The following is a 22,242-nucleotide window of genomic DNA, read 5'->3' as shown; positions in this document are numbered from 1 at the left end:
CATGTCTCAATGTCACTATCACTTCATTAGGATTTACAGTCTTGATTTTTTAAATTATGCAATTTTTTGAATAATTCAACTAATACACTTTAGGAGCAGCAGAGACTCCTTTTCTGAGTACACTTTGTAGAACTATGTTCTAATTTTCCTTCTCAAATGATTGCACATACTCAATGCATGCATAGCTGGTAAAAAACACACTTTAGAGTCAGTAAATGAAATGACATTAAGCCTTTGTTCGCTTGGCTCTCACATATAAAAGAGAGGACTGAAAAAAGTGGCTCTGGAAGCAACTATAAGTGAGATTTAGCAGCAATTCCATTTCTAAAAAGATGGCTTAAAGCAATAAGTAGACAAGTAAACAGATAAATGTACGAAGGATGTGCAATGGAATGTTAACATTCTCAAAAAAAAAGAGGCACAAATTAGGATATACCCACCCATACAAGAGGAATTCTATGTGGTCATTAAAAACAATGTGGAAAAATGTTTAGGCTATATAGCTAAGTAAAACAAAAGGGTTCCAGAACAGCATTATATTAGGCAATTTGCTCCACGTATCCAAATAAATGTGTGTACTGAAAATACATCAAACTATTAATGGTGGGTATCTCTACTTGGTTTTTCATTTTCTTCTTACTCTATTGGATCTTTTTACAATAAGCATGGATTTTTATATTAGAAAAATAAACGATTTTTAAAAAGTTCTCTTGAACATTTTGCATAAAAATAGAAACTTGACAAGCAAAGAAACAAACAACAAACCCTTTGGAATCTAGGTTTGTTTGTACAGAACAGTGGACATGAGGGGTTCCTGGGAAAGCTTTGAACCCCCTATTTGGAGTTCTGCTTGGGAATCAATTCTGCTTGGTCACTGATGGTCCCTTAAGTATGAAAGGGAAAAGGGCTCCTAGTTGAGTTCACTGCAGCTACAAACATTGCCAACATGTCTAAATGCTTCTTCTCTTTCAATCATGTATTTCTTTTCAGAACAGTATTTCTGCTATTTTTGTCTTTCTAGTCTCACATCTCCTCTTAATCAATGATCCCTCTTCATTGAAAAAGCAGAGTATACTGGTTCAAGTTCCAAAATAAACCCCAGTGGGTACAGGCAGAGGGCCTCTGAGTCACCCATTAAACTCTAAGAAAGACTGGGAGACCCCGATACTGCTTTCTACCCTTCAAGAAAGGCCAGAATTTGAGACTTGAAGAAATCAACAAAACTAAGAAGGGTAGGGGGAGAAGATAGGCTGAGAATTAGGATTCTCCTCTCTGGAAAGATGGAAGCAAAGGGGGCAGGAATTTTTGTCTGTTTTGTTGGTTGCTGAAGTCTCAGCATCTAGACCAGTGCTCAGCACACACCATGCACTCGAAAGTAGACGGACCACAGGAACACGAAGTTGTCCTCAGCATCAGACCATCGGAAGCAAACGGCAAGTATTTTCTCCCATTCCAAAGCCTGCCTTTTCACTAGTCGTTGATGCAGTGTTTAATTTTGATGAAGTCTAATGTATCTATTTTTGTCCTTTCTTTTCTGTGTTTTTGGTATCATATCCAACAAATCAGTGCAAGTCCAATGTCCTATAGCTTTTCCCATTTTCTTCTAAGAGATTTATAAGTTTTTCTAAGAGATTTATAGCTCTTACATTTAGGTCTTTGACCCATTTTGAGTTAGTTTTTGTATATGGTGAAAGGTAGGGATCCAACTTCATTCTTTTGTATGTGGATATACAATCTTCCCAACATGATTTGTTGACTATCCCATAAGTTTTGACATTCTTATCAAAAATATGTGATATATGTGAGGCCCTATTTCTGTTTGTTTTTTAAAAGCTATTAACTAAACTCCAGATTTTAATCAGATTTCACCAGCTTTTCCATCAATGTCCTTTTTCTAGTTCAGAGTCCAGCCCAGGATACTTTCCACTTATTGTCATGTCTCCTTAGCCTCCTCTGGTGTGTGACAGTCACAGTCTTCTCTTACTTTCATGACCTTGGGTAGTTCTGAGGCTGGTCAAGATGTTTTCTCGTGATTTAACTGGGTTATAGGTATTTGGAGAGCATACCACTGAGGTAAAGCGGCCTCTTGATTACATCATACCAGGAAGTATGTGACACTGATAACGTTGGCCCCGGTCACTTGGTTAAGCTGTTGTTGGCCAGGTTTCTCCACTGGGGGGTAACTTGTGACTAGCATACATGTTATTCAGTGCTGTTTGGTTGTCAAAAAACTGAAAGGATTTTTAGTATGTTGATCAAAATTTTTAAATTTCTTTACACTTCATTTAAATCCTGGCAAACAGAAGCATCTCTAAACAGTGAAATAAATTTACAATGGGGGGGGGGTTAGCAATGGGGGGTAAAGGTGTTATTCTAATGCAGGACCCTCTTTATGTTCCTAGCAGTCTCATGGTTGACTATAATAGTTAGAAGTTACAAGTGAGGAATCAAAGGCAAAAATCTGCCCCTAAGCTAAGAGAACCACCTTTTATCTGAATAAAAATAAGGCAAACAGTTCTGCAATAGCTCTCCACTTTATTAAGGTTAACCAACATGGTATCTGTGTATCTAAACATTTACTGTAAGTTTTCGATGATGTTTAGATTCTGAATTACCTTTCCATAATTAAGTTAATATAGGCACATTGGTTTGTAGCTTATAGAAAACACTTAGCTTTAGGTCACAAATAGGAATGAGTACAATTTGCAAATATTACAGATGACTCCAAATCTCAGCTAACCTCTTTTCCAGATTGCAACCACTTGTTTAGTCTTTCATGAAAATACAGGCTAAAAACAAATGCTTAAATGTATTACGTGTGAGAGTCTGGAGACTAAGAAATCCCTGAAAGAGCAGTAAGCTGTGACTATTGAAAAGCTCAGAACAGTGGCGAGGCTTAATTGCAAAGTATTTAACAGAAGGCCACAAATTTTGTTTTCCTAAGAGGAGCTAGGAACTATAGGTGTCATTTAGTAATGCATTGAAATGGCATTGCCTAGTGTGAGTGTTGCACAGAAATTCCAGGTCATCGCTTCTTGATCGATTATTTTGGATAAGCTTCCACTATCATAGCATGGCCCTGTGAAGGAAAAATAAGTTCAGTAAGAGTAATGAACAATTAATCTAGCCAGTACAGATGCAGCAGAGAACAACGGGAAAAATACAGGCTTTGGAGTTTGAGGTTGGTTCTGCCATTCAAATGCTGTGTGATCTTGGGATAGCCATTCTGAACCTCAAGTTCATCTATAGAATAGGGCTTGTGGTGCCTACTTCATAGTGTTTTTGTGAGCATTAAATTAGATAGCATATAATACACACACAATTCTTTACCTACATATATACATGTATACATATACACATCAGAGCCTGTCTAGTTGAGTTTGATTCCTAGTAGATGCTCCATACGTGGTTGCTATTAAAATGAGAAGCCACAGGGGGCTTTTTTAGCTGTATAAAAATAAACATAATACAGTGAATGCCAACAACAGTAAATTTCTAGATTAGAAAACTGAGGCTCTGAAAGGTTAAGTTGCTCATCCAAATCCTCTCTGCTATTAAAAAACAGGGCCAGGATTTGAAACCAGGTCTAGATGATTCCAAAGCCAAAGACTCTTCACTATTCTAGTCAGGTGAAGATGATCCAAGGGCCCAAAGGTAAGAAGGCAGAAAACCCCTTTTCCAGCACTATGCACAGTGCTGCACCCTAGTTATCTCCCTAGCTGAAACAAGCATAGAAGTTTATAATTTCATGAGTCTAAATCCTATCTGATAATCACAGCCATTCTATCTTTTGGACTGGGATCAAACCACTTAATAGCCTAACTAATGCTTGGCTACTTGGTCCAATCTGATCCCCATAAATATTAAGAAACTATTATTTTTAAGGCATGAAGCTGAACATTGTGTGGGTACAAAGCTTTGCTACATGGTATCTGTCCTCAATTTAGTATACACTATAATTCAAACCAAACTAAATACCTTGATACAGGAACAAGCAAACAAAATGGTACAGGGATGAAAACGTTTGACTGACTTGGGGTTACCCTAGAAGGGCGCATGATAAGGCAGAAATTTCCTTCTCCAGCTTTATTTAAAATGCATTGGTTTCATGTTTCAGATATTTCAGATTGCTCTAAATCAGTGGTTCTCAACTGGAGGCGATTTTGCTCCTCACAACTCCACGGAGGACAGTTAGCAATATCCGGAGATATTTTTGGTTGTCCCAACTGTGTGTATATGGGCATGGATGGAGGTGTTGCTACTGGTTATCTAGTGGGTAGAGACCACACTAAACATCCCACAACACATAGCATATCTCCCACAACAAAGAATTATCTGGCCCAAAATGTTACTACATACTGCCAAAGCTGCTCTAGATTCATGACGGATTCCTCCTCTGATAGAATCATGCTTGTATCACTCATTTGCTCTGGATGAAACAATGCCAAATTTAATCTAGTTTCTAAGATGCATCATCTTTCTCTTCACTATGCTATAAATTTCTAGATAGTGCTGGGTATTATTCTTTGTTCATCCACAAAAGCACCTAGTGTTGTGTTACTTATACTCTATATGGGAGATAAAAAATTAGGGAACAAATACTGAAAACCAAAGGCCATTAACCTACTTGAACTATGTACTACATACAGTGCTGTGCACTAGCTATCTTCTTCGTTCAGCTTGGCACAGACACATAAGAGCGAGGGCTCCAGTCCTAACTGACTTTGGCTTTCTGTAAAAAAGTTACACAGATTACAAAATGCTTTTGATGATGAATTCTAAAATGTTCCAACCTATAAATAACTGACCCCTTGTTTCTTCAAAGTCTCTGAGGAAAAGCCATAAATAAAGGCTTGTAAACGTAAAATGTTTTTACTTTTACATATCTTATTTCTTCATCTTGATCAGCAATAGGAATTTTCTATAACCCTGTTTCCATCAGGGTTTAAAAAACAAACCAAAAAAAAGATTACAGCCAGCCTTCCTTTTGGATTTTATTCCCACAGTGAAGTGCTATAGCAGGTAGGAAGTTGCATCTATACTCCAAGTAAAGGAGGTTGAAAAAAGTCTGTGGAATAATATCATTTCCCCCAGCTAAATGGCATAAGTCATCCAGAGGTAAATTAATTCTTCAATTAAGGTACTGTAGGTTCTCAAGAAAGATAGTTTACCTCTTGGGGAAATTTTATGGCTAAGTCTCATATAGAGAAGTGATAAATGAATAAAATTTTATTACTAAAGAAAATAGAGTGTGAATGATAAGTGTCTCGTGAGGGAATTATAGGTGACCTAATTTCTATATACTTTTTATATTTTCCATAATTACCGTAATGAGCACATATTACTTTTATAAACAAAACGTAAACATTATTTTAGAAAAAAAATAGCTTGGATTTAAATAGCATCTTCTTTCCAAAGTCTTAGAATTAAAGTTGTACCCTCTCCTTGCAAAAATAGCCTGCTTTTTATCTGGTTGCCTGTCATCAGAAATATTGTTCTAAGAATGTTTCAAAATAAACTAAATCAAACATTCTTGGATGAGCTTGTTTTGTTTTCAAGAAAATGACTTTCTAGACGCTCCTGTGAGGTTGCGGGGACATACCTGCCCTCCAGCTGCACATGCAGCCACCAAACCAAACTGGCCTCCTTCCTTCCGTAATCTGTTGGCAGCTGCCATGACCAACCGACAGCCAGTTGCTCCAAATGGGTGTCCCAGGGACAGCGATCCACCCCAGTTGTTAAACTTCTCCAAGGGAGGCGTTCCAACCTGGCTCACATAAAAACAGACACAAATATAAAGATACATTTACTTAAGATAAGAATATGGCCAGGTCCTTAGTAATAAGAAGTAACAGAACTAGAGAGAAATAACTAACAAGACACATCACAAATCTTTTACTGCAAAAGAAAATTCTGGGTCAATTCTGAAAGCCAAGGGTCCATTTATTTTTTTCTTTCTTTCTTTCTTTTTTTTTTTTGGATGAGATGTCGTCATAGATTTCATCTCAATGCCCCCAAATTTATGTATTTCATTTCTTTTCCATCTAACATCAGAATGGGAAGAACAAAAAACAACCTAAAATCTTGCTTTTATTTTTTCTAAAGAATTTCGAGGAATATTTTGCAACTAAGAAACATCCATTTAATGAAACACAAAATTCTTCACAGGAGCAGCTTTCCGCTTCATATTTTTACTGGCAGGTAACTAAGCTTCAAGTATTAAAGTGCTCTGGAAATTCAAGCATATTTTCAATCAGAAACTTACCTTGGTTTTTCTGCCCATGTAGTTTTGTGCAAACCAATCAGAATCCATGGCTTTAAAATTTGCCAAAATCTGACCCTAGAAGGGAAAACAATTCAGTAAGGAGCTTGTTGTTACTGTCTCTCGAAGCTTTCTTTTACGCATCAGTTACTAACTTTAAAGCTGAGCAAATTTTTAAATCAGTTTTCACTGAAAATTTTCTTAAGAAACAATTTGGTACTTTTGAAGGGCCTTTAAGATAGTCTCAAACATTTGTTTTCCAACACTGTACATGTGGCCCTGGGTTCTCTCCCCTCACCCCGCCAGCAGTGTAAGGCAGTACTTCACAGATAAAGCTCCACCTCTGTTTTATAGACCACACCATGGTCTCTCCCACAATGACTAATTTTTTATCATTACAGTTCTTTAAAATGACTTACTGAGAAAGCTTCATGAAATTCAAAAGCATCAATATCATTCAATGTTAATCCTGCCTTTTCTAGAACCTTTGGAGTAGCATATGTTGGCCTGAAAAGAAAAAATAAGTAGTATGTTAAAACTTTAACTTTTAACCTAAGAGTTCCTTCATATTCCCCAAACTGAGTTTGACATAGGTATTAGAATGTCTCCACTCATCCACTGATTCTACTGTACAAATATTAATTAAGTGTTGGGGATACAATAGTGCACTGAGTAGACATGGCCTCTGCCTTTATGCAGTTTATATTCTAGAGTCAGGGAAATAGGTTATAAATAAGTAAACAATGAAAGAGAAAGACAAACTAATAATGTGAAGAGCTAGAACACAGAGTTCAAAGGGCAAAGCCTAGGAAAGGGCATGGCTAGTCTGAAGAACATAATGGAAGCCAGTTATAGAGCCTTGTGAGGGAGGGGGAGGTAGTCTAAAACAAGGAGGATTTTATAAAAGGCTCTTCTGAAGACTGTAGCAGTGTGTGTAGCAATATGAAAAAATATATGTTGATGAAAAAAAGAAGACAAAGTTAGATATATAATTGTAAGTAAAAATTATAGGAATAAATGGAAAAGAATCCAAAACTATAAAATGATATACCAACATTGCTTCTTGGCTTTTTGTTAAGATCAAGTATAAAATGATATACCAACACAGAGGATTATTATTAGGGTTTTTTAAATCCAACCACAAACCAATTATGAACTCAGGGTTTAACACACTTTAAAATCTGTGTAATAAATGTTGGTAATCAAATACTTTTGATTACAGTCCAAGGATATATATACACTGCCACCTACCCAAGCAAAAGTTGATCTTTTGGATCTTGAGACACATACACAAAATCCCTAGGTAAAAAATAAAGAGGTTATCTCAAGTAATAAAATAAAAAAAACAGAGGCAATTTATTTAAACATTTACTTTTTACCTCAAATATGCCTTTGGCTTATAACCCATGGCCAGAGCTTTTTCCTCTGCCATAATCAGCATTGCAGACGCACCATCAGTCTAAAATGGTAATCAGAACAATAATGTTAAATTCCTCAGCCTGTCTGGAGTGTTTCTATAGCTGTCTTCTTCTTTGTCCTGTTCCTGAATCTATAACTAATTATAGTTATACGGCGATTCTATATAACGAAAACTGTTCATTTTATTCAGCATTAAGTCCCAAGTCAAACGCCCACACTACAGAGTGACCCATTTTTGGAGGATGTTCAAAAAGTGCCATAATTACCAAGATGGACAAAGAAAATAGGTATAAATATATACATATTTAGAAATATGTATTCATAATAAACTTAAACCAAAAGTTTTTACTTTTGGCATAGAATATGAGAAATTTTATGCATTAAAATAATCTGATTTACTTATTTATTTTTACATTTTCTGGACTGTTTCTCAGCTGCTTCCTCCCAGTGGCTTCTAATAGTTTCCAAAACAAGCAAACCAATGGGAGAAGAGGAACAGGCAGGCGGCTGAGAACATTAGAGCCACGGTCTTCCTCTTTGGACACACCCTGTATGCTTTTTCCCAATTGATAATTGAGAAGTTGGGGCACAAAGAGGTGTCACTGAAAAAAGGCTTTTACCATGACTTCAAAAGAGCTAAAAAAAAAAAATTCCAGAGAAAAGGAAACTACTCTGTAGAGTTTGCAAAATAAAAACAATTTCTACAGCATTCTACCATATTTTTATAACTCAGTAACCCTGAAGAGATTATGTAGGCAGCACCAATAGGGTGCCCACAGAGTCTGGAAACATAGTTTGCTATACATAATATATGGTTTATGGACATTACATTAATAATATGTTCAATGCGCCACTGTGCAAAATTGCAATAAATGTGGTACATTAACACATTTCCAGAAACCCACGTATGTATGACGTATTGCCTCTGATGATTTGTGTTTCTGGTTTTCAATAAACCTGCATACTCCAGAAGTAATCAAGGGGATTCAGATGTGGCAAGAGAATCAATGTTTCTCTCTCTACCTCTATCTCTGTCTCTACCTCCAAAAAAAAAAAAAAAAAAAAAAGAGAGAGAGTACACAAATATAAAGGTCACTGGTAAACACACAGAACACAGTTACCAGGAAAGAAGAATTGGCAGCCGTCACTGTGCCATAGGGTTTGACGAATGCAGGTTTTAGTTTGGCCATCTGCTCCAGGGAGGAAGGACGAATGCCATTATCTTTGGTAACTGTATCTTTTCCTACAAAAATATAAACTTTTTAACTCTAAGGAACTACAAGCATTATATATCTTCTCTAGAGAAATATGCTTCAAAAATTATAAGAACAAATGAAATGTAAACCATATCTATTCGCTAAAAAGAAAGCCTTTTATAATTATCAAGATGTTATCAAATTTTAAACTAAACTCTTCAGACATTTGGAAAAAATCTAAATTAATTTAACAAAAAAAGAGACAGCCTATTTTCTTTTCTTTTTTTTTAAATATCTTTATTAATTTCAGAGAGAGGAAAGGAGAGGGAGACAGAAACATCAATGATGAGAGAGTCATTATCAGCTGCCTCCTGCAAGGCCCCTACTGGAGATTGAGACCACAACCCAGGCATGTGCCCTGACCGGGAATCAAACCAAGATCTCCTGGATCATAGGTCAATGCTCAACCGCTGAGCCACACCGGTTGGGCGAGACACCCTATTTTCTTATGATATTCATTCACATTTGGCTATTCTATACAGAAATCATATGAATGAAGAATTTAAAAAATAGGTATGTACATAAGAACTAAAATACGTCAAGAAGATGCAAAAGGAGACTTATAAAAACTTCTCTTTAAAATGTTTACCTTTTGTTAGGACATAAATTGAAACTTGAGTCCATGCTTAAGCATAAATTAAGCTGACTATTTTGGAAACAGAACCAACATATTAACTGAAAAGTCATTTGAGATTTTCGGAGTTTAGGAGCAATTCAGACCACCCTAACAAGTATCATGAGGCAGTCCCCTTTACAAAGTAGAGCACACTGTTTTACCTGGTACTTTGAAGGGTACGACATCAGAAAGGAGCCCTTCATCCTGTGCCTTCTTGGCCAGGCTATGGGAACGCAGTGCATATTCATCCTGTTCCAGCCGAGAAACAGCAAAGGCAGCAGCCAGTCGGTCTGCAGAGTGGCCCATGGTCTCACTAGTAGAGAACTCAGCCACAGCAGGGAGCTGGGAAAGTAGACATACAGAATCAGGTACACTGTTAACATGTTATACCATACCTAGGGTTATTTGGGAAAGTTAAAATCTACTATCAATCAAGGCCAAGACAAGGGAAGTTCTATGGTAACAGGGCATGTTTAAAGAGGGCTTACAGCCCGGCCAGGTGTGGCTCAGCAGTTAAGCGTTGACCTAGGATCCAGGCAATCAGGATTCGATTCCCGGTCAGGGTACATGCCCAGGTTGCGGGCTACAGCCGATCAATGACTCTCTCATCATTGATGTTTCTAGCTCTTTCTCCCTCTCCTTTCCTCTCTCCGAAATCAATAAAGATATATTTAAAGAGGGCTTACAAATTCAAATTTCCAACCACTATCTTTTTTTTTTTTTTTAATATGTCTTTATTGATTTCAGAGAGAGGAAGGGAGAGGGGGAGAGAGAGAGAGAGAAGCATCAATGATGAGAGTCACTGATTGGCTGCCTCCTGCACGCCCCCTGCTGGAGATCGAGCCCACAACCTGGGCATGAGATGTCCTGGATCCTAGGTCAATGCTCAAATGCTGAGCCATGCCTGGTCAGGCTCCAACCATTATCTTTTTTTTCCCACCTTAACCAAATAATTAATCGTGCCCTGTAACTATTAGAGCATAACTGAGCCCATGCTGTCTCACCTAATTCTAAATCTCTGCAGTAGGACGCTTTGGAAAAACAAGTTCTTATGGGAGAATTCACAAGTCTTACCTCAGGTGCTAGGAAATTCAATCTGAATTTAGAGATTAAAGACAGTCGTTGACCCAGAGTCTTGGCCTTATTGAGTTCAAGCATCATTTTCCTCATTTTCCTTGAATGACGAATAGGCACATCAGACATTAACTCTACACCACCTGCCACGATCACATCAGACTGGCCAGAAGCAATCAAGCCAACACCTACAGGGCACAGGTCAATGCACATGAACATATTTTGCAGAAATTGATAGGCCATTGATAATTTAAGTTTCTTGATTTAAAAGTTGTATGATAGTCATCAGCATTTACAACATATATAACTAAGGTTTTTATTTTTTTCAGAGGGATTAAGATGATTTTTTAAATGACTAAAAATACATTTAATGCAGTAAAGAAAAACAAGTTTCATTCAGGCCACATAAACATCTGAAAGTATCCATTGGGCCAACTCTCAAACAAATCATATTCTAAAATCAGAACTTTCAGCATATTTTATATGCTCCCAGTTTTATTTACAGATATTTTTACTACAAAAAGAGTTTCAAATTATACTATAAGCCAAAGAAATTCTGATTTTTGAGAGGCAAGGCATCCTGCCCTCCCACTTGCCAGGGCCACTGGCAAATATTTTGTTGCTGGAACTGGGAGTGATCACATGCTGGGTAGGGTGAATTGCTCCAATCACTGTCTCTGGCTTCATTCCCTGCCACCCATGGGGTAGGATGCCCAACCTAGCCTTGAGGTTACTAATAGAACACATGATTACTATACCTTTCAGATTTTCTATCTTTTCACAATAAGAACTAATGCTACAAAATGTCCCATAACTTTGCTCAAGTTTGTTAGGAGAATTTGTAACTAATTATAAAAAATGCCCAGTAGAAGAAAGAGCTGTACTATCTAAAGCAGTGATTTTTCACTTTGGTGATGGTGGAGGGAAGAAGGCCACAATCTCTGTGGCAGAGTATCATAGTAGAATCACCTAGTTTTAGAACTTTGCAGGTTATAAACTATTCACGGCTCAAATTCAGAAGCACCCTCCTAGAAACATACTCTTCCAGTTGATAATACAAAATTTTAAATGTTACCTTATTTTTAAAAAGACACAAATTCAGAGATCTGTGCTTATTTACTTCTGTTAAGAGTATTTTTAAATGATCAAATAAAAGACAAAAGAGAATTACCATGTACCTTCTGCTTTCAGAAAAACATACCTGTTGTCATGGCTTGATTGGCAGAGATGCAAGCCATGGTGACAGTGTGAGCAGGAGTCTTGTCAGAGAAGCCAGCTCCAAGGGCAGCCTTCAGAAAACACAGTGAATGAAATCATGTTACAGGTAAATGATGCTTTGATCACTACTTCTCTGTGTGGTGAATCAGGAAAGGCTTTGAGTTTAGTGTTCTACATAGTAATATTTAAGACAAAATTAAGCCCATCACAAAAATGTTTTACTCATTCTTCATCTAGCTATTAATTGACAATCACTCTGCAAAACTCTTGGTAGCTAGTTTTTAGTATGGTATACAAACCTATAACCTCTCGCCTACCTGCTCAGCAATGCTTTGCTCAGAGCCTTCAAAGGTATCAATATATAGTTTGATTTCAATGTATTTATATTTTCAAATAAACTTAAAATAAACCTGTTAAAAGCAGTTGATGAAATGATAAAATATATCATAGAGTAGGGTCCTTATGAACAGTGTTCCTACAGTTAAAAAACTTAGTAGCAAAAGCAAAAGTCATCAAACATGAAGATGTTCCTAAAGAACTGACCACTCATACACAGTTCTCACTTATGTCCTTGCCCACTTGACACTCGTTTCCATTCTGTCAGTCAGTCTCTCTCACTGACTGACTGACACTTCAGACGGCACTCTAGATCCAATGCAAAGTCAAATAGAAAAACTTGCCAAATATGCAGGAGTTCAAGTCAATTAAAGGAACTTTGGAAAATTGCCTGAGCCACAAGTGAGCCTCTGACAAATAAGGGTTAGACCGGTTTTAATAAGTGGAAAAGAGAAACTGGCCAGGATGATGACATAATAGGTGCTTCAAAAGCAATTTGAGGGGACTTGAGAAAAACTGAGACCCTCTGTTATTCTTGAAAAAAATGGCCTCTATTATGGCGGCACAGTAAAGTTAAACATGAAATAAGCACATCTATTATTTTATCATACTATTTATTGGGGACATTAGGCTGCCAATAAACCCAATGCCTGATTCCTCTGTTTACATAAAGAATTAATGCATAGGTGCAACAATAAAATAGTTATTTTTATCATTATAGTTTCACTGTAAAAATAACACGCTCAACTCCTCCCCACCCCCACCACAACTATTTTCTATGAAATTCTGGTTTCTATTTAGGGGAATTCATTTTTAGTGGTCTTTTTCTGAAACTATTTATCACCAGAATCCAAGCTCTCCTATAATTTGGTAAAATAAACATGTTCCCAAAGTTTAGATTAAAGAGGTTCAATGTTACTTAAGTGATTTTTACCTTTATATTTACACTATCTGTACAGTACTTACCATAACCTATATAAATATAAATATATTACAGTAGTATACATGCAAGATAACCTTATTCTGGTCTTTCTAGATAGGCCTAATACTAAATGCCCAACCTATTTTGCTGAAAACTACCCCCTGCCAACATCAGCCTCTCCATGTAAACCAGGGGTTGGGAATATCTGGCCCGTGGGCCATATACAGTCCGCGAAATCATTTGGTCTGGCCCTGCCAAGGCAACTACAGGCGAGACTCGAAATTCAAGAAATCTAAGAGATTTTTCATAGCTAATATTTAAATTGACAATTTTGTATGGCCTGTGAATGATGTTATAAATATCCAAATGGCCTTTGGCAGAAAAAAGGTTCCCCACCCCTGATTTAAACCAATCCAAAACGAAGAGAGAGGCAACTCTTCAGTGGACAGGGCAGAGCTCACGGTGGGGCAAGTGTAAAGGGCACTCAGGTCATAATAGCCAATGCTCACAAGGTCCTTCCTAGCATGTGTAATACCCTTGGCCCCAGCTGACTCTCAGGACAGAAGGAGCTTTAAATAGAAGTGGTTGCTGATGAGCCTTGTCCACATGCTTCTTCTATTTAAAGTATGAACAGCTCTGAAGGCAAGCTGAAGCTCTAGATGGTACACTAAGGAGATAGGGAAAAGGTGCCTCTTAGTTAAGTTGGAGAGCAGGGAAATATGGTTCAATAAAGTCAGGTCCATGTGAACTCAGCACAGAAGCTTTTTAGGATTTTGTACTAATTTTGTTAATACAGACAACAAGTCCTAAATAAATTCTCTAGCTTTTAGGTTCCATATCTCTTCAACTCATTTGTCCCCTGCAGCCACTGCAAAATTTATCTAGAAAGCAATGCAACTGGTGTCAGTATAGGGCAGAGAAAGGGAATCTACTTCACGTCAATCAATAGCTGAGATGCGTATGGATGTAAAATTTCCAGGAAAAAAAAATTCAGGGTAAAAAATTATGGCTTTAGAGTTAAAACAGAATAGAAATATACAGAAAATTGAAACAGTTTTAATATTTATGTTTTAAGTGCTCTTATAGGAGTCACTTTGTTTCTTCAGAATATAAAAAATTAAAAATGTATTATGAATAGCTTGATGTACTAATAAAATTATCATATTCAATACATTTAAAAATGTGACAGCCCAGGATAAAACATAAAAATCAGAGGAGGGGGAAAAAATCTCTTCCTGTCCTTACTTCTTTCCTGACTCCCTAATAACATACAGTTGATTTTTGTGGGCTGCAGTAACAATAGGTCCTCGACAGTTACAACATTTACTGACAGGTAAAAAGGTGAAGCAGAACAAATACTTCAGTCCTGCTTGTTTTCCTTCTCTGGGCTGACGTGATGGAGCTACTGCCCTTATGGCTACACTGAACACAATATACACTGAACACAATAATATAGCCGGTACAGCCTAGAAATAAATAAAACCATTAGCACACTGAAATGTGTTTTATCCAAATAATCACTTTCAAATTAGGGAGCTCAGAGGATGCGTTTGGACTATTCACCATGAAATGCCAGTTAGACATGTCACATAAGTTCCATTATCTTGGTTACCCAATAAACACTACATGGACTTATGCCAACTGGGGTAAAAGTAAACTCCTGTGAAAGTTTTTTAAAAAACTGCCCTACGTGTCATCTAGTCAATGGAAAAAAATGAGTAAGCAAGGCTACCTCTAACAAAAACCACGTTATGAAGTAAGTTTTTTGCAAAATGTTAAAATTTTAAGTTAATTAGAAGCCATGCTCTAACATTACTAAAAATCACATCAGCCACACTCTACCATAATCTCTATTCCCCTAACAAAAGAGACAGACAAATTAACATTTCCCAAAACAGCTCAAATAACTGATTTGATTTTTGTATAGCATAAATATATACTAATATAGTGTACATCATTTGATTTATAGGATTGTTTTAAATATTAAACATCCATTATTCAAGTTATAAAATCATTGTAAGTCAAATATAACTTTATTTAATGGATTTTAATAGCTTTTAAAGAGTAAACTCTGTTAGTTGAAATTCAAATTGATTGTCCTATCAATCTCTTTAAGCAATATAGTTTGTTTTACTCACCTCTCTGGCCACATTGCTTGTTTTCACTTCTTGTATAACTGTGCCAAAGATGATATAATCAACAACTTCCTTTGGGACATTGGTCTGATGCAATAAACCCCTGAGAGTATAAGTCCAAAGCAACGAAAAAGTTAACACATCAAGGTAGTGCAATAGATCATTTGAAACACTGCACTTCTTTCAAAAGGTTAACCTTGAATTTAAAAGAGAAGAAATTGTATCTTTTCCTTAATTTGACAAGCATGTGGTTGGCATCTTATCAAAGAAGAAATGAATGAAAGAGTGATTTTAAAAAGTCAACATGTGATGCTCAGTTGGGAATGAGAAATTATACAGAAAGAATAAAAAATGATTTGGAATAGGATAAAACAGATAAGTAAACATAGTAATGTTAGTGAGAACCAAGTTTTCAGTCAAAAGTAAAATCAAAAAGAAGTAAAATCCCAGGTATGTTAAATTTGAATTTGAAATATCAATGTAAATATATGATTTAAATTTTATATATATATATATATAATCTTTTTCTAGTTCTCCCCACTGATAGACTAGAAGGACTAGGAATGAGAGAGCACACCCTGAACTCAGACTTGGTTCTAAATGCCATTCCCCATTAAAGGAATCAGAACTTTTTAATAAATGACTGAGGCTAGGTCTAAGGCAGCGAAAGTATAAAGTGAACCTCATTGATCTATTTGTGCTGAAAATAAGAAAGTACTTAAAGAATAATGGGACCATATAAAAAATAGGAACAGAGGTAAACAAATTTGTCAAAACTCACCAAACTATACCCTTAAAATCTGTGCATTTTATTATGTGCAAATTATACTTCAAAAAAATACTATTATACTGAAAATCAAAAGGGGCACAGAAACCAACTTGAAGGAACTCCTACAAATAAAATGTGAGGTAATCTGAGCCTCAAAAAGAATAATGACTAGTCTTGGCTATAACATAAGAAATAAATAAAAATCTGTCTTTACCATAAAAAAAGGGAAACTGTTCTTTATGTAAAAATATCAGCCAATAAATGTAGGAGGAATAACAGAATTAGAAAAATCACAAATTTGTAATAACTGATTCAGGCAAAAATTATCAATCAATGCTAAAACCATTTGGTGAAAGGTTGTTGGAGAACAGGATATTCACATGGCTAAGATATCACTTTATAGATTACTTACTAATTGCAAAGAGAAAAATGTTACCTTATTTTTTAAATCTGGCTGTGTGACCACAACCATGACTGTGTGGTTAGATTTAGCATTACACATCATGTGCTTCTTGATATGGTATGATACCCGTGTGCTTTATCCATGAAGTATTCTTACCAAAAAATGTTTAACCTGAATATAATCAAGCCTCACAGTCTAACTTCCAGTTTACAGGCAATTCATAGAGAAAGGTTAAATATCACCATGAGAAAAGATCCAGAGTAAGGAGCATCATAGGACAGTTAGCCTGGATTTTTCAAAAAGTCATTTTCATGGGGGAGGGGAGGAGAAAGAAAATTTCTAAACTTAAAGAGACATATCCACTTGTAATATGAACCTTGACTGGGTCCTGGTTTGAAAAAAAACTATTAAAAGACTTTGTTGGAACAATTGAGGGGGATTTGACTATGAATTGGGTATTAGTCATGAGATCACTGTTATTGTCTTAGCTATGGTGATGGTGTGGTGGAGAGCAGAGAAGGTCCTTATTCTTCAGAGATAAACAATGACGTATTAGGGCTGAAGTATGAAGATGTTGGCATTTTATTGTCAAATGCTCCAAACCATATAGATATAGCAAATATAGCAAAATGGTAACAATGATTAAATCTAGGTGGAGGGTATATAAATGCTCAGTGTATTATTCTTTCAATTTTATTGCACATTTGACATTTTTTAAGATAAAAAGTTGAGGAAAAACTTGCAAATCTCCAGCCTGGGACCATAATCAGAAAGGAAAATAAGCTGGCTTTGAGGAAAAGGTCATTTTTATTTTTGATATGCCAAGCTTGAGGTGTCAAAGAAAGCAGGTCAAATTTAGAGATCTGTGAGTCCTCTACATAAAAAATAAAAAGATTAAATAGATGAGATTTTTAAGAAAAATCATGTATACAGAGACATGCAATACTCTAAGGACTGAAATTTGCAAAACAACATTAAAAAAGAAAAGGAGGAAAAATTCTAGGTAACTTTTTTTAAATAGAGAAGAATCTGTCAGGAGATGGAAAGGAAAGCATAAAGACATACTAAGAAGTCAAAGGAAGACAATTTCAAGTGGCAGCATCAAATGCTACAGAATATAAAAAGACTGATGCCTGAGAAAAGATTTGTGCATTTAGTGATCACAAAGTCATTACTATTAAGAGAAGCTTCCAAAGTACAGTTACTGTGGAGCCATGGGAATGGAAATGATTATGAGATTAAGAAGAGTAAATGGAATAGTAAGAAAAGAGAAGCATCTGTTGCTTTCATTCATTCTTAAAGTCTGGCAGAAAGAGAAGAAATAGAACAGATGGGTAGAAAGGTCAATTGAAGGGTTTTTCAAACAGGAAAAGGCCTGTGGCTGGCTGAAGACACAAAGGCAAAGCATCCATGGAAAACGAATGAGATAATGCCCAACATCCACCAGCTGCTTGAATTTGTGCAGCACATATGGCCAAAATCAAGAATAAATGAATCTTGTAAAAGCCAATAAGTGTTTTGTTACCACAGAACGTTAATATATCCTAGATATGGAAATTCTATTGAACACACTATTTCAAGTGTGAAAACTGGAGAAAAGTGCTTTAATGAAACTGCATTTACTTACGAAAGTGCTGCTCTAGCCAAGTCATGTGGCATTAGGTCTTTATATCTGGGGAAAGAAAATAAATAATTTAAACCCAAAGCCTGAGAGTTTCACTAATTTTTTTTCTTTATTTTATTTGAAATACCTAAAGAGATCCTCTAACATATGCTGCTGCAAATGCATTTAGCTTTATTATCTAAGGCAGCCCATTATTTCAAATGAAGAAAGTGCGGCTTTTGCTATTTCTCATCCTTAAATATCTGGCAAGCCTTAGCTCAGACTGGCCGGCTAAGAAGCTAACAAAAGTTTACCCAATATCTTATTGTTCAGCATGACATGTGTTAAATATTCTTTAAATCCCATCTTTTGAGTTCTCCTCTTTTAAAAGATATTATTTATTTATTATTTATTTATTTATTTTGTGATGCCTAAAGTGACATGAAGGATCTATTAGGACATTTTAAGAAACTTCTTGTTTTGAAGTAATATGAGATTTGCAAAAGAAATGGGAAGACAGAGCAGAGTTCCTGTATACCCTCTACTCTTCCTCTAACGCTACCACCCTATACAACCACAAAGCCCTTGTCAAAACTAAGAAAGTAACACTGGCACAATACATTCACTAATCTACTAACTTTATCTGGATCTCACCAGTTTTTCCAGTAACACATTTTTACTGTTCTGTTCCGGAATCTAATCCATGCATTTTGTTGTCATGCCTCAGTCTCCTCCAATCTATGAAAGTTTCTCAATCTTTCCGTGTCTTTCATGATGTTGACACTTGGAGGTTATGGATTTAGAGAAAGAATATCACAGAGGTAATGTGCTCTTCTCATTGCTTCAGATGTGTACATACTATCAATCAGACTTATAAATGGTGATATTAACTTGGCTAAAGTGGTCTTCACCAGTTTTCTCTACATTTTTCCCTATCTTTACCCAATCCATTCGAAGTGAGTCACTAGTCTGGCCCTCTCTCAAGGGGAGGAGAATTAAGCTTCACTTACTAGTGAAAGAAGTAACAAAGAATTTGTGAACATATGTTAAAATCAACAGTAATTAATAAATATTTGGGGGGAGAGAGGTAGAGACTATGCTCCTACCTTGTTTCTTCTTAACATTTCTCATCCACTAATTTTAGCATTCATTCATAGATCCTAATCGCAGCAACTATTACTATGGTGTTATAATGGAGATTTATTTCCTTTCTTCATTCCTTCTATATTTATTAATTGAAATCCTTCTATAAGGAAGACTTGACCTTTCCTCTTATTTACTTATTCAATCATTTATTTATATCAGATTGAACTCACGGATATTTATTTTTTTCTTCAGGCTATGATGCAGATTATAAAAACACTGTTCAATGGGTTACTATACTGAGAAAAGAGGGTGAATGAAACTTCACCACCATTTTCTTGTAGCATTACTTCCATAAAAAACTCTCTAGGGCACTTGCCAGGTGGATTGGTTGGATGGAGCATCACTCTGTACACCAAAAGGTTGCAGGTTCAGTTCCTGGTCAGGGCACATACCTAGGTTGTGGGTTCGATCACCGGTTAGGGTGTGTACAAGAGGCAACTGATTGATGTTTCTCTCTCACATCAATGTTTCTCTCTCGCTCTTTCCCTTCCTCTCTCTCTAAAATCAATAAACATATCCTTGGGTGAGGATTAAAAAAAAGAAAGTAGTAGTCTCTAGGTACTAAATCACTGGTTTAAAAATGAACGTTTATTGTTTGTGTATGTATGTATACCCAAAACACAACGTGTGCATCTTCCTCAAATGATGGTATCAAATGATGGTATTATACACACTGCTCAGCATCTTGCCTTTTACACTTAATATATCTTCAAGATATTTCCATATTATTACATAAAGATAGGTCTCATTATTCTTAGCAGATGCCTAACATTCCCCAGAATGGTTTTAAGTTAGTGACTGTTTATTTAAAATATGAACATCAAAACAATCAAAACAGAATAGAACTCAGGTTTCATTTAGTTTAAACCTAGTTACCAAAATCCATTATCAGCTTTTGGACAGACTGGGCTTCACATGGGCACAGAAAAGTCTAAGGAGAACAGCAGTTTGGTTCTGGGGAATTTTCGGGCTGGTCTTGCACCATTCTGGTTCTATATTCTTGGGGTTGTGCTATGCCGGGGTTTGGACCAACCCATCAACTCCAATTCTGATCATTTCCAAGAGACCAAAGCAGTGAATTAAAGGCCCTTCAGAATGTCCATGGGCTCAAATCCTCAGTATTCAAATTTCTGAAGAGGCACAGAAGCAATGTACTTATCTTAGACAGGAAAGGATATCTCTGCTAGAAGCAAGCTATCTGAACCCACACTAGGTTTTCAAAATAAGGCTAGTTCAATCTAACAGTACACTAGGCTTGTTCATGAGAAAGGATGAAAAACAAATTTGCCATATTATTTCACCACTGGCTTGACTTATTATTTTGTATTAATTTCTGAAAATGTTATCCATGTGTTAAGTAGCCCACTAACAACACTATTGCCTACTGGTTACATTTACAAAGTGGGGTGATGGATGTGTTAATTAACTTGATTGTGGTAATCATCTCACAATGTATGTTAAATCATCACACTATATACCTTTTTAAAAAATCACAACCTAAATTGATACAGTTTTTATGCGTCAATACCTCAATAAAGCTTGGGGGGTGGGGAACCACACAATTATTTCATACTCACGAAGTGCCTGACAGCAAAAATGGGATGCGAACACCATCCACCACTACGATATTTCTCACATTGGGTTTTGCCAAGGTTTTCTTTGATGTAGTCTGGGCGGCTTTAAAACAAAGTTCAAAGAACTATTCGTTAACATGTATGAAGATGATTTTTTACATTTTTAAAGACAGACATTCTAAGAAGAATTACATCATTCAACGCCATTCACCAAACCACTCCTATATACGTGTATGGGGGGGGGGGGAGGGGGGTGTGCGTGCGTGTGTGTAGGCTAAAAAACTAAGTTGTAAGTTTCCAAATAATATTTAAGGTAAATATAGTGATTATACCTAATGATGAGGGTATTTATATCATTAATAAACTTGTTTCTTTTTATCAAATGTTTCACAATCTATAACACTGACAGCAACCAATTTGACACATAATCCTGTTCTTAATATTAAAAGTCAAAATAACTGATGTTGTTTCACTTTACATAGCTTAATATTCTTGCTTTTCTATGTAGAAATAAAGGCCATTTGGTTGATGACTATCGTCACTCTCCAAAAACCTAAATGCTTCCTGATTCTGTTTGGCTCGATTTGTCTAATTATTTTCTAACATCAAAATAGTAACCTTCCTCTAATTTTTTAATTAAAAAAATAAAACATGAATATTTGTTCGTGGTAAAAAAAGTAAACGATACTGAAATATGGGGAGTAAAAATTGTTTATACCCTCCTCTGACAAATTATTTCCTTCCCTGAGGTAAATACTGTTAACGTGGTGTATATATATACTTTCAAACTTTTGTCTTTTAATGCATGTATATGTACATATTGTGTATTATACATACTTTATGACTTAACATTATAGAAGAGCTTTCTGTGTTATTCTAAATCTATCTCACTGTTTTCTTTTTGTTGTGTTGAAATTCATCTGCTTTCATCACTCCTTCATTATCAGAGATAAACAAAAATCCTAAATTACTGGGAATAAAATTTTAACAATCATTTTACCATATCCACTAATGTCACAGAGAACTATTTATGATAAATATCTACAACCAACTTGAAGGAAACAGTAGTTAAAGCTAAGGGTTCTGATAAAATGGGGTATAAAGATTCTTTTAATGGAGATGTGTTCGTAAGGGAGATAAAGGCAACAGGAAAATGAGTGAGGAGACTGTGAACTCAAGCACAGGGTGCTAAAGGCCAGGATAAAAGCAGTATCAATGTGAATGGAAAGTAGGGGTCAATACAAGAGATTTTATAAAGGAAGGTATCTTGATGAACAACCAGATATAGAAAGAAAGGAAAACAGGGTTGTAAAGAAATCTTAGAGACTGAGAAAACCTGGCTACTCTACACACAGTAAGAACTGGTTTTGGAAGAAAAATGACTTTATGCTTAAACATGCTACCTTTAAGGTGATGGAGAGACATTCAGGTGGATGTGTCCACTTGACAGGTAGCTAAGGATGCAAAACTAAAGCTCTGAAGAAAAGTGAGGTGTCGATGGGATAGCCA

General features: G+C 36.0%; 1 protein-coding gene across 1 annotated transcript in view; it reads right to left on the bottom strand.

The window, feature by feature from the left end:
• Nucleotides 1-2,515: 2,515 nt before the first annotated feature.
• The window catches only part of HADHB (hydroxyacyl-CoA dehydrogenase trifunctional multienzyme complex subunit beta), a 28,832-nt gene continuing 9,105 nt past the window's right edge, over nucleotides 2,516-22,242 (bottom strand). The window contains exons 4-16 of the mRNA XM_016209229.2: nucleotides 20,737-20,836; nucleotides 18,038-18,082; nucleotides 15,242-15,341; nucleotides 11,829-11,916; nucleotides 10,628-10,815; nucleotides 9,715-9,895; nucleotides 8,803-8,924; nucleotides 7,642-7,721; nucleotides 7,514-7,561; nucleotides 6,682-6,769; nucleotides 6,266-6,340; nucleotides 5,603-5,767; nucleotides 2,516-3,079 (exon numbers count right to left, since the gene is read on the bottom strand). Coding sequence (XP_016064715.1) covers nucleotides 3,044-3,079; nucleotides 5,603-5,767; nucleotides 6,266-6,340; nucleotides 6,682-6,769; nucleotides 7,514-7,561; nucleotides 7,642-7,721; nucleotides 8,803-8,924; nucleotides 9,715-9,895; nucleotides 10,628-10,815; nucleotides 11,829-11,916; nucleotides 15,242-15,341; nucleotides 18,038-18,082; nucleotides 20,737-20,836 — 1,316 coding nt within the window. The 3' untranslated portion in view covers nucleotides 2,516-3,043. The remainder of the gene's footprint in view (nucleotides 3,080-5,602; nucleotides 5,768-6,265; nucleotides 6,341-6,681; nucleotides 6,770-7,513; nucleotides 7,562-7,641; nucleotides 7,722-8,802; nucleotides 8,925-9,714; nucleotides 9,896-10,627; nucleotides 10,816-11,828; nucleotides 11,917-15,241; nucleotides 15,342-18,037; nucleotides 18,083-20,736; nucleotides 20,837-22,242) is intronic.

The sequence above is a fragment of the Miniopterus natalensis genome, chromosome 13 (assembly GCF_054644295.1).
Source record: "Miniopterus natalensis isolate mMinNat1 chromosome 13, mMinNat1.hap1, whole genome shotgun sequence".
Taxonomy (NCBI): domain Eukaryota; kingdom Metazoa; phylum Chordata; class Mammalia; order Chiroptera; family Miniopteridae; genus Miniopterus; species Miniopterus natalensis.
The sequence above is the reverse complement of the archived record's forward strand: the minus strand, read 5'-3'. Positions and strand labels throughout refer to the sequence as shown.